The 12778-nt window shown below is 46.4% G+C and overlaps 2 protein-coding genes across 2 annotated transcripts; one reads left to right on the forward strand and one right to left on the reverse strand.

The window, feature by feature from the left end:
* Positions 1–8602: 8602 nt before the first annotated feature.
* On the reverse strand, positions 8603–9748 carry LOC112604771. Its single transcript, XM_025354190.1, has one exon. The coding sequence runs from the start codon at positions 9638–9640 to the stop codon at positions 9272–9274; it is 369 nt and encodes a 122-aa protein (XP_025209975.1). The 5' UTR covers positions 9641–9748; the 3' UTR covers positions 8603–9271.
* A 4-nt stretch (positions 9749–9752) lies between these two features.
* Positions 9753–10698, forward strand: LOC112604779. Its single transcript, XM_025354202.1, has 2 exons — positions 9753–9958; positions 9990–10698. The coding sequence occupies exons 1-2, from the start codon at positions 9936–9938 to the stop codon at positions 10303–10305; spliced, it is 339 nt and encodes a 112-aa protein (XP_025209987.1). The 5' UTR covers positions 9753–9935; the 3' UTR covers positions 10306–10698.
* The last annotated feature ends 2080 nt before the right edge of the window (positions 10699–12778 follow it).

The following is a 12778-nucleotide window of genomic DNA, read 5'->3' on the forward strand; positions in this document are numbered from 1 at the left end:
ATCACTACTACCAATTGACCCCTGATATATCCAAGCACTATATGAAATGCCTTATGGATGCTGCCTCCTCCTTTACACCTGGGAAAAACCAAGCATGTGGAAGAGCAACACTTTGCTAAGAGTCTATAGTTGGAGCATGATGGAGCTGAGATTTTATCCTAGGTGTCTCTAACTCCAGATCCCATGCTTTTTCCCATCTGTATTCCAGGCTTTCATCATGCCTTAATTTCCAAGCAAAATTTGACAATCCAAGCAAAATGATTTTAATTAATTGGAATATTAGACTTTGCATTTTCTTTCAAACCAAAATGATACCTAATTTTTTCTCAGCTGACATTTTTACAAAGACAGTTTTCTCCTAATGGTTTCCCCTTGTCTCTGAAAACTGCTGCTGTACTTAGAGTGTTCAAGGGTAACCTACCCCACCTCTAATTTCCTTTAATGCCCCAGGATAAAAGCCCTGACAGCTTACAGGATGTCGGGAGGTCCTGGACCACTCATCCTCCTGAATGGCTGAAGCCAATAAAATATGTGATAGTAGATTTTTCTTACTTTGTTTCCATCAGTGTTGAAATGCTAGTGATTCCTTCTTCCCAGATATCTCTGGTGAAATTTTACCATGTAACATAAATTATTAATGTTTATTGATAGATTTGCTTTCTAGCAAGAGGTCGATTAATTTGTTGTACTTTATAGGGTTTGGACTGAGAGAAATTATACAATATTGAATTCTGCTTATTAGCTGTTATTCTATTGTAAAAGAATCCCACATCCTGTCAATGTTATCTTACCTATAGTTCTCAAATCAATAGTTTTATTCCTTTTTATGAATTCCAATTGTTAAAAAATATCCATTTTTCACTCATTTGTTGATATTTTCCTCTATTTTAAAACCACTTTAATTATCATTATATCATTACATTATTATAATTATTTAATTATAATTTGTGTTTTTTTTAATAGTTTGGGTTTTTGGGATTTTTTTGTTTTTTTTGTTTTTTTTGTTTTTGAGACTGTCTCTCTCTGTTGCCCAGGCTGGAGTGCCGTGGTGCAACCACAGCTCAAGTGATCCTCCCACCTCAGCTTCCTGAGTGGCTGGGACCACAGGCGTGCACCACCACCACATCCAGCTAATTTTTAGACGTTTTTCATAGAGACAGGGATCTCACCATATTGCCCAGGCTGGTCTCAAACTCCGGGGTTCAAGTGATTCTCCCACCTTGGCCTCCCAAAGTGCTGGGATTATATGTGTGAGCCACCGTGCTCAGCCTATAATTATTTAATTACAGTTACTTAAAGTCCTTGTCTTATTACTTCAACATCTGGATCATTTATGAGTCTGTTTCTATTGTCTCTCTATTCTCTTTATTATCAGCCACATTTTCCTGCATCTTTGGATATCTAGTGACTTTCTATTTAAAAAGAGCTGCAGAGACCTGTATATGAAAGACCTGTAGAGGTTCTGTATGGTATTTCCCACCAAGTTCCAGCTTTCCTCTGTTAGGCAGATAGAATGATGGACTGATCACCTCAATCCAATCAGGAGTTAACTGAAGCAGAGCTGGGCTGCAGTTTTAATATGACGCAGTCCATGGCTGGGCGCAGTGGCTCATGCCTGTAATCCCAACACTTTGGGAGGCCGAGGTGGGAGGATCTCTTGAAGCCAGGAGTTCGAGATCAGCCTGGCCAACATGGTGAAGCCCTGTCTCTACGAAAAATACAAAAATTAGCCAGGTGTGGTGGTGCATACCTGCAGTCCCAACTCGGGAGGCTGAGGCAGGAGAATTGCTTGAATTGCTTGAACCCAGGAGACGGAGGTTGCAGTGAGTCAAGATCACACCACTGCATTCCAGCCTGGGCAACAGAATGAGACTCTGTCTCAAAAAAAATGTAGATAGATAGATAGATAGATAGATAGATAGATAGATAGATAGATGCAGTCCACCTGCATTGCATTCCTGTTTTCATGTGAGGGCTTTCTAGGTTTTTGATTGAAAGTCTTGTGGCTCTCTGTCTCCTCAACCCTGTTGGCCTACAGAAGATTCCCTTGGAAGGTTCTGAGCTTAGAACTTTAGCCTTTTTCCCAAGCTCCTCTTCACCTCACAGCTATAAACTGGCTAATTTTTTGAGGGGGATACCATCATGTTTTTGTATCAGGCCTCATTCCTCTAGTTGGACTTTGTGTTCTAAGCATTTCAAGATTAGGGGGGATTTCACCCTGGCTTTTAGAAGCCCTCAACCTAGCTTTCCAGGCTTCCACACTCAGTCTCAGGACCTGGAAAATGTCATATGGCTATAACCAGCTGTGTTGTTGTTGTTGTTTGAGATGGATTTTTGCTCTTGTCTCCCAGGCTGGAGTACAATGGTGCGATCTGAGCTCACTGCAACCTCCACCTCCCAGGTTCAAGCAATTTTCCTGCTTCAGTCTCCCAAGTAGCTGGGATTACAGGCATGTGTCACTATGTCTGGCTAATTTTTGTATTTTTAGTAGAGATGGGGTTTCACCATGTTGGTTAGGCTAGTCTTGAACTCCTGACTTCAAGTGATCCACCTGCCTTGGCCTCTCAAAGTGCTGGAATTACAGGCATGAGCCACCATGCCAGCAAGCTGTGTTTTTTGAGACCCCAACTTTTCACAACAGCCCCACTTAACTACCAAAAGTCTTGCAATTGTAGAAGCCCTCTGTACGAATTAAGCCCGATACTCAGTTCATACACAGAACAAGCAAATGTTCCCAGGAAGAAAACATCCCATGACCATCACCTCAACTCAGAAGGGATACCCCCTGTCTGAGTTCCAATTCTAGTCATTGTTGCTTCCACAGCTCTCCAGTATCTTAAAGATACGATTTTTGTCATTTATTTGGCTTTTTCTCGTTATTGCAAACAAGAGTGCAGTGTTAGGGTGCTACCTCCTATACAAATCAGAATCTCAAAGTACAAGTTTGATTTGAAAGAGGAACTGAAAAACACACACACACACACACACACACACACACACACACAAAAACCCAGCTTTCAATTGTCAGCAATGATTTAAAGGATTGCCAATGACAAGACTACAGTCATGATGCTAATATGACTAACAAAGAAAGGTATACAAGGCAAAATTTCGGCCAAAATTCTAGAAGTATTCTTTGGCCATGAAGACAGTTTCAACTGTGCTGATACCAATGACATTTTTGGGTGTAATTCAGATTTCACACAATATTTTCTGGATATACCCAAAGACGGAACATATTGATGAAACACATCAAATCTGACCTCTGAACTACTCTCAGACGCATTATGGCAATCCCAGCTAAATGCTGCTAAATAAATTAAATTGAATTTATTTAAGATATGAGGTGTACTGAAAAAGTTAAATGAGACAACCAACATTCTCAGATAACAAATTATGGTCTTTGGTGGAAAAACATTAATTTTAGAGATGTATTATTGTTAGTTGATTTGCACTATTGTTTGCTATTTAAAATGTTGTAAAAGCTTATGTAAACAATTGACTAATGCTGTCATTTGGATGCTTGTCCCCTAAGCCTCCTGTTGAAATTTGATCCCTAGTGTTGGAGGTGGGGCCTAATGGAAGGTGTCTGGATCACGGGGGCAAATCCCTCATGAATGGCTTGGTGCTGTCCTTGCAATTATGAGTTCTCTGTTAGCTCCTGCAACTGCTCATTACAATGAGCCTGGCACCTCCCTGCTTCTCTCTTGCTTCTCCTCTCACCATGGGATATCTGCACAGCCAGCTCCCCTTCACCTGTGGCCATGAGTGGAAGCAGCCTGAGGCTTTCAGCAGATGCCCTATCTTGAACCTTCTAGGCAGCAGAATCACAACCCAGATAAGCCTTTTTTCTTTGTAAATCACTCAGTCTCAGATATTCCTTTACAGTAACACAAACAGACTTAGATAACTAAGTTTAACCACTTTACTTTTAAAATTAAAAAATATTTCTGTAGGTATTAGAACATGGTTTTCCTAGTTTGGAAGAAAACTGCATATGAAATATACAACCAAAGTGAAATTTCAATGAAATATAAGGCAATTAGGACAATGAAAGGAAAATATGTGCATGACAGTGACTAAGTTCACAGTCAAATAATCTCAAAACTAATTTCTACAGAGACTATTTTTTTTTTTTTTTTTTTTTTTTGAGGCGGAGTCTCGCTCTGTCGCCCAGGCTGGAGTGCAGTGGCCAGATCTCAGCTCACTGCAAGCTCCGCCTCCTGGGTTTACGCCATTCTCCTGCCTCAGCCTCCCGAGTAGCTGGGACTACAGGCGCCCGCCACCTCGCCCGGCTAGTTTTTTGTATTTTTAGTAGAGACGGGGTTTCACCGTGTTAGCCAGGATGGTCTTGATCTCCTGACCTCGTGATCCGCCCGTCTCGGCCTCCCAAAGTGCTGGGATTACAGGCTTGAGCCACCGCGCCCGGCGAGACTATTTTTTGACTGTTACAGATTGAGGTATTAATTGATTGAAGAGAAATTTGAACAAGTTTAACAACAAACTGTCATAATATAATAGTGAATTTCTGTTTTTTAAATAGACCATCATTGAAGATTTTGAAAAAAATAAGTTAAGAAATACTGTATGAATATAACTATGGCTTGAAGAAATAGTAAAAAAAAGAAAAACACATTATGAATGATAGTAATTTATATGATGAAATTCAAATATTTTATATTTTCTGTGATAATCATGTATCATACATGACCCAAATGCAATGTTTAAACACAATATGTAAAACTGAATGCAGTCATCTTTGATAATTTTCTTACTTTCAGTCCCGAAACCCACAGCTTCCCACATATTTTTCTATTTTGTCATTACAAAGGTAGATTTGTCAATGCAGAAGGATGAAATGCATTTTATTCAGCAATGTATGAGCTTGATTTATAATTTTTAAATATATAGACATAGAGTATGTGGGCCACCATTCATACTCTTGCCACAGATGCTAGGGACCAACATGAGCCCAGCATCCCAACCACAAATACATTTCAGAAGTAAGCTGGTGAGCACTAAGAATAAGGCGTGAGGAAGCCTGATTTAATGACAATAATTCCCCGTCAGGGCTAAGTGACTGGCATGTGCCACACCAAAGGCAAGAAAGGGCGGGCCCAAGAGAGGCCTAGGAATGGTTGATCAAGAAAGGAGGCTGCTGTCCCTGAAGCTGGAATATAGTTCAAAGAGGTGGTTTCAAGGTCAGCAAAGGACAGCTGCAGCTCAAGGGAGATCTGCAGGACCCAGAGGGGCAAACACTACCCTCCTCCTACGGCCAGAGAAGAAGGGCACAGATGTCAAGGCAAAGAATCAGATGCAGAAAATGCCTTGAGCCCCAAGACAGAGATCAAGCTTGAATCTGACAGGCTTCCCTACAGAGGCCCGGGGAGCAGGTGGCACAGGGACTGGAAGTGAGGGCCCCAGCAGGAGCAGACAGGGTCACAGAGGAAGGGCCCTAGTGGAAGGGCCCAGGTGGGTGTGTGCACAGCCAAGGACCTGGGCCAATCCTGGCCAAGGTCAAGAACCCGGATGGGCTGAGTTCAGAGACCCGGACTGTAATTGAGCTGAGGGAAAGAGTAGAGTCCAGTAGAGAAAGGGAATTTTGTTCTTTGTGTGCTGGGAGCAGCTTCCCTCGACCATGTCTGCACTTCACAGCCACAGGGTGTGGCCTGGGTGGGTAGGAGCAGAGATAGGATGTTTCTGTAGGAGCAGGGATAGGATGTTTCTGGTCCTGCAGGACTGTGGGGGTCTGGGGCAGACTAATTGGTAGCTACCGAGAACAGCTGCAGATGAGTTTTCCCTGAATCCTTGGAGAAAGTGGGTGTCCAGCATCTATCTAGTCAAGCTCCTTTCTTTTCTTTCCGAGAGGAAGGGAGCTCCCTTCTCCAACCAACCTGAACAACCTGGACTCCATTCTCTTCCTTTCTAGATTGAGGAAGGATCTTAGGTCAAATTCGTGATGGTTTGAAATAAGTATAAAGACCGAGAGTCCAAAAGGACTGCCAGTGCAAGGCAGTCTGTTCTCTCTCATTCCTCGGGTTCTTCACCTTTAGGTCCTCACCCAAGGTTCCTCCTTCCCTGAGTCAACCCAGAGGGAGGAGAGGATCCCTACACACTGTCACTCTAGACAGAGGCTTATTTCCATCGCGTCTGACCTGCCAGAAGCAATAGACTCTCAGGCTTTTCTTTTTCCCCAGGTCAGACACAAAAGACTAAGTTAGACATTTCCCGAAGGAAACTGACTACTAGGGGAAAAGTCACATCAAAAGCATGATAGTACAAGACTGCAGAGATGGATGTGGCCATAGGGAATTATTTTTTTATTTGGGCAGAATCAAATTCCGCCTCAGGAGATTCAGCTGGCTCTAGTGTGGATGCCAAGTTATTTCTCAAAGACCCAACCTTGTATGGCCCCTGGGGCTGAGCGACTCATTCCACCATAGCAAATGAATTCATGATGTGGGCCCAGGCTGCCTCCTGGCCTTGGGCTGAGATGTTGGTCAGTGCTGCATGGCATGAGCCAGCCTAATTCCCAATGAAGGGGAGGGAATTAATTATTAAGGACCTACCAGTTTGCATTTGGGTTTTCATTTAATCCCTTCAACAAGCAAGACAGCTAATATTTGGCTGGTATGAGATCTTGGTTTGACCCAGTCAGGTTTCAAATAGCTATGGAGGAGACTGAGAAATCTTCTAGGAAAAAGAAACAAATTGACCATGCTCACAATTAGAATGCAGCTTTATTCAAACACATCTAGAGGAACTAGGGCACCAACAGAAGTCCAGACTCAAGAAGGGGCAGGTGATAATGCCCAGTGCTGGTGAGGGACCATTACACGCTTTTGATCAGTGTATAATTTGGTGCAGTGTTGTTTTTTATTTGTTTTTTTGTTTGTTTGTTTGTTTTGAGATGGAGTCTTGCTCTGTCACCCGGGCTAGAGTGCAGTGGCGCGATCTCAGTTCACTGCAACCTCCGCCTCCTGGGTTCAAGTGACCCCAGCTTCCCGAGTAGCTAGGATTACAGGTTCCTGCCACCATGCTCAGGTAACTTTTCATATTTTTAGTAGAGATGGGGTTTTACCATCTTGGCCAGGCTGATCTCGAACTCCTGACCTCATAATCTACCCCCCTCGGCCTCCCAAAGTGCTGGGATTACAGGCGTGAGCCACTGTGCCCAGCCTGGTGCAGCGTTCTTGAAGGCAATTTGCTGTCATTAAACATTTGCACACAGATACTCTTTGACAGCAGTTTCACTGCCAGGAATTTATTCTACAGATTTACAAGTACGCAAACATTTGTGAACAAGAACATTCACTGAAGTATTGTTTATAACAGTAAAATAATGGAAACAAATGCCCATCAGTAGGGGACTAACTGAGTAAAATACTCTGCATCTATTGAAAAAATGAGATGAATCTATATGTGCTAATACAGAACAATATATAAGATAAAAATGAGAAGAGTAAATTGCAGAAGAACCTTGCAATACTATCCCATTTGCAGGTTTTTAAAGAAAACTGACTACATATGGACTTACAGTGGAATAGAAAATATCTGGAAAGACACACAAATGAATATTGTGTATATTTATAATTGCATATATAATAGTGGCTATCACTAGGTGACTCTTACTTTCTTTTTAATTGTTTTTTGAGACAGGGTCTCCTCCGTCTCCAAGGCTGGAGTGCAGTGGCTCCATCATGGCTCACTGCAGCCTTGACCTCCTGGGCTCAAGCAAGCCTTTCACTTCAGTCTCCGAGTAGCTAGGACCATGCTCGGCTACTTTTTGTATTTTTTGTAGAGACAGGGTTTTGCCATGTTGCCCTGGCTAGTACTTCCTATCTTACATTTTTCTTTACTGCTTTGAATTTACTTGTATGAACCTATATTACTTTTAAAATAGAAAAGAAAAAAGTTAAAGAAGGAATTAGGGACCAAAAAGAGGTAATTCGTCAAGAAAAAAAGGAATTTACCAAATGTATCCTTAGACGTCAAACTCAGCAACAGGACCTAAAGGCAGGTAAGCCATGGTAGCTGATTGATGGACGCTTCCTGACCAGCTGACATGGCCAGATGAAGAGGGTTTGCTCTCACTCATCAAGCTCGACTTCCTTGAGACCCAAGCGGTCTTGCTGTGGGGCCCCAATAATGTGGCTGAGGAGAGTGGTGCCCTTTCCCATTAGCAGCAGACTGTGGAGTTGTCAAAGAACAGAAGGGTAAGCACTGGTAGCTGGAGCCCCTGGCAGAGACTGGCGCTCATGGAAGAGTCTGGAGGCAGCAGGCATTGGATCTCCAGCAGGCTGGATCTCCAGCTTACTTACCACCAAGTCTTGGTACACTGGAAGTGATGGCAGAACTGCAAGTATCCAGCAACAGCAGAAGGAGGCAGACATCAGAACTGGGCTACGAATGTACAGTGGGGGTGGGTAAGACAAGCTTGGAGAATCTCAGAAACACTTGAGGAAAAGCTATCAGAGACTGGAATGTCTGAGTGAGTACTTAAGCAATTCAAATTAATGATATTCAGGTTTCACTCACTCATCTGATACACTGAGCTCTTATTATATGCAAGGCACAGTACCAACCACAGGAGATACAGCAGTGAGCAAGGTAAACACGGAATTTATTAAGTTGAACTGGGTGGAAATAAAATTTCCAATATTCAACTTTTGGGGACTTATAAAAATGGTAATTTCTTATGGGTCAGCATGAATACATTCTGGCAAGAGAGAAAGAAAATAACAAGCATGACCCAATTAATTGCTTGATTACAATTATGAAAAGAGCTATCAAAGAGCAATCCGATCTGATTCAGTCGTGTGTGTGTGTGTGTGTGTGTGTGTGTTGCCAGCCAAGAAAGGCTTTCCTATAAGGAGTTACTTTAGAGGAAGTGAGGGTGAAGAATAACTAACTTAGTGAAAGAGAGTAACAGAGATCATCCCTGGCCAAGTCAGGTGCAAAGGGCGTGAAGGGTAGGAGACTGGCATTTTCCCGGGCCTGAGAAGGTGGTGACTGCCTGCAGGGAGACGCAGGGGTGGTGGGATAAGGTCTGGAGAGAAGGGGGAGTCGAATCAGACAGGGCCTTGTAGGCCATGATAAGGACTTTGGCTTTTATCCCAAGAGGTTTAAAAAAACACAATGGTATATTATTTGTATCCAAAAGCTGGCAACATCCAGGGAACATTCAGGTTACAAAAAAATGTTCTATGCCCTTGGTACAGATGAGCCCGGAGGTTCACAGCTACCAGGGTAGTATGTGGTTGCGTCAGGATCAGAATCTAGGTCTTTCCAAAGAACTTTCTCCACCCTGGATGCCCCTGGGAGGGTGGCAGGGGGGTGAGACAGGCGGGGAGGCCAGGAGACTCTCTAGGAGGAGGCCAAGGAGGCCCCGTGCGCCGGGCGGCAGCTCAGTGCCCAGCAGCAGTCCTGGCGGAAGCGGCGCACGAAGAAGCATCAGATGAGTGGGTCCAGGCAGCTGTTGAGGCTCAGCAGCGCCAGGCTGAGGGTGTGCAGGATTGTCAAGCGTGGAGGCGGCGCGACACCGGTCTCCGTCGCTGTCCCGCCCGGCCACCCTGGGCGCCAGCAGCAGGTGGTAGGGCGCCAGACTGAGGGCGAAGACCAGCAGGAGCCCCAGGACCATGGTCTTGGCCGCGCGCGGATGCGCGCCGGCGCTAGCAGGGCCCGGGCCCGAGGGCGCCTGGAGCGCCCGCGCCAGGCTCACGTAGGCCGCGAGCACCAGCAGGAAGGCGGCCGCGAAGAAGGCCACCGTGACGGAGGCCAGCCCCGAGCTTGCCCAGCGGTGCTCCTGGCAGGGAGGGGCCAGGCCCGCCAACCAGGCGAAGGCGCGCAGTGCGCGCGGGGCGCCGGCGGCGCAGGCCAGGCAGGCAGCCGCCCCGGGCCCGGGGCCGCGTACGGAGCAACAGCGGCACACGCTGATGAGCGCGGCGAAGACCACCGCGTAGGTGGACACGTAGTAGGTGGACAAGTAGTAGGTGGACACGTAGTAGGCGGCTCCAGCCGCGCGGCAGGCGGCCTCCGGGCCAGGCCCAGGTAGTAGATGAGCCACGGCTGCAGCGTGAGCGTGAAGAGCTCATCAGCCAGAGCCAGGTTGAACAGGTAGAGAAGCAGGGCCTGGCCCAGGCGCCCGCCGCTGCGGATGAACACTGCCAGGGCAGCCACATTGGCTGGCAGCCCCAGGCCCAGCGCCAAGGCATAGGCCGCGGGCACCACGATGAAACGAGCAGGGTCATCCCAGAGGCTGCAGCCGCCAACACCCAGGTCCCCAACACTGCTGTTCATCTCTGACCTTGATGTGGCAGAGGAAAGGTTACTGCGGCGGCTAGCCACAAAGGCAACCCCCATTCCACCTTCTCCTACCCCAATCTCCTCTTCTTCAGCCCTTGCTGGGAGGGGGCACTAGAGGCAGAGTCCATGTGAGAGGGAATGAGGACCGAACCTGGCCAGCAGCTGCTGAGAGGGGATGGACTCCGGAGTTTTTGGTGACAAGCTGTGGGAAGCGAGGAAGAGGCAGGAGTCCTAGATAACTTGGAAATTTCCAACCTTGGTGACTGAGAGGGTAGAGGTGCCCCTCACAGATAGAGTATGGTTCATACATGTTGGGGCACAGACCTGTGCAGTAAACCCACATAGGGCTGAGCCAACAGGGAGTACTGGAGAAACAGGTTGAAACATAGAGGCCTGTCCAGAAAAAGACCCAACTCCCTCGTCCCTGTGCCACCCAGATGAGAAGCATGGATGGAGGAATGGGCTTGTGGTGCAGTGACCCATAGGATAGGCCTATGCACAGTGACCTCGGACTTGCCTTGGTGAAGGTCCTCTCCCAGGGAGGTACCTCAGCACTTGCCTGGAGCACCCTTGGCTGGGCTGAAAAGCTTTTGCCACTCTGAAGCCTTCCATCCTTTTTCCTCCCCCCTCACTTTTTGACCACAAAGAAGTCCTGGGTCAGACTCAGACCTCTGGACAGAAAAGCAAAAAGTGCACAGGCCCAGCAATCAGGCAGATTCTAGATATACACATCAATTTGCCATGTGACCTTGGGCAAACTACTCAGCTTCACTGAGCCTGTCTTTGCTGCAGTAAAATGGAGATTAAAATACCTACCTCACAGGGTTGTTGGGAGGATTATGAGAAAACATAAGTAAAACTGAGCCCTGTGGCTGACATTAGGGAGATACTTCATTACTGTTAGCTCCCTTCCCTTCTAGGCAGCACATAGATAAATGTGTACACTCACACAGGCACACACAGAGTGTCAGAGACATAGACACCCCAGGCACACAAAACAACACAAAAACATCTGGGCATATTCCTATCCTCTTCCCAAGGGAGGTAAGTGTACAAATCAATGTCCTGTTACTATTTGTGACACACTTACACACTCCTAGGATGTCCTAAAACTCCGTTCTTCCAAAATCTGGACTTTTGCCTTTGAGCATCTCAGGCTCCAATCCTTTCTGAGACCCCGGGTAACTGTATTTCCTTTCCCCACTTCCTCTGTTCTGTTCTCCATGCCTGTAGCCCTACCCTGACCCATCCCCTGCCATCCTACCAGATTGTTCCTTTCTTACCTCTTGCTATAATGGCTGCTGGAGTTCTCTCTGGGGTCCTGACTTTAAGGATCTGAGACAGGGCAGAATCCCCTCCCAACCACACATCTCAGACCCTCCCATCGGCCAGCTAATCCCAAGAAACGACATGAAGAATGGGTCTGACAGCTGGAAGGGCTGGAGCCCACCTGTGGCACCTGTGAGCTAGGTTTCTGGGGCTGCAGTCAGGGCCCCAAGGGAAGGGAGTGTCATCGGAGGACAAGAGAGCCTTCAGCACAGGGAGGGAGATACAAATGCATTAGGAAGGGCAGGCAGCTGAACATCATCGTGCTGAGATGACCTAGATTTAGGCTGTAGTTTGGGGGGCACATTTCCTGAGGCCCGGCTTCTCCCTGGGCTGCTAAGGAGGCACCGCTTAGGCTCAAGATCCTCCTGCTGCTGTCAGTCCCAACTGCTGGTACACACCAGCTGCCCAGCCTACTCCTCTAGCACCCTGACTTTCCTGCAGCTGCTGCGCAGTCCTACAGCCAAGCTTGGGGGCCCCAGTAGCTGCTTATCAGCCTACAGATCCAGACTTGGTAAACAGGAGCCCTCAATCTAATGCTAGCTGCGAGAGGTTTTACTCAAAGTCCGTCCTGGCAGGAGACGGGCTGGCAGTGGCATCCTGGAAGGGGTGGAGAAAGTATAAGGCCAGGATCCTTGGGGCTCCAGGCTTTACTTTCTTGGGCTTCAAAATTTCCAAGCAAGATGGGCACAGTGGCTAATGCCTATAACCCCAGCACTTTGGGAGGCCAAGGCAGGCAGATCACCTGAGGTCAAGAGTTCGAGATCAGCCTGGCCAACATGGTGAAACTCCACCTCAAAAAAAAAATAATAATAATAATATAAAAAAATAAAAAAAATTCCAATCAGAGGGGAAATGCTGGAAAGCAGGACAGATTTCATCACACCAGACAGGTCATCCCATCTACCCTCAGATTGAAGACAGCAGGGCTGCCATGCCTGTCCATTTTCAGCTTTGGCAGCTGGTGCAGTGAAAAGTTTGGGTTCTGGAATCAATTAGGCCTTAGTTCTAGTTCCAGGTCTCATATAAAGGCACTTAAGCTTTCCAGATGCATTTTCTCAACTGTAAAACAAATCAATATTTAATAATGGCTAGCATTTACTCAACATTTACTATGTGCCGGGCTATGAAATAGTTACTGTCATTA

The sequence above is a fragment of the Theropithecus gelada genome, chromosome 1 (assembly GCF_003255815.1).
Source record: "Theropithecus gelada isolate Dixy chromosome 1, Tgel_1.0, whole genome shotgun sequence".
NCBI classification, from domain to species: Eukaryota; Metazoa; Chordata; class Mammalia; order Primates; family Cercopithecidae; genus Theropithecus; species Theropithecus gelada.

Excerpts from the sequence above, each read along its gene's own strand:
- LOC112604771 (XM_025354190.1), bottom strand. The coding sequence starts at position 9,640 with ATGGTCCTGGGGCTCCTGCTGGTCTTCGCCCTCAGTCTGGCGCCCTAC.
- LOC112604779 (XM_025354202.1), top strand. The coding sequence starts at position 9,936 with ATGAGCGCGGCGAAGACCACCGC. Across the intron at positions 9,959-9,989 it reads AGCGCGGCGAAGACCACCGC|TAGGTGGACACGTAGTAGGC; the intron begins GTAGGTGGACAC and ends GTGGACAAGTAG.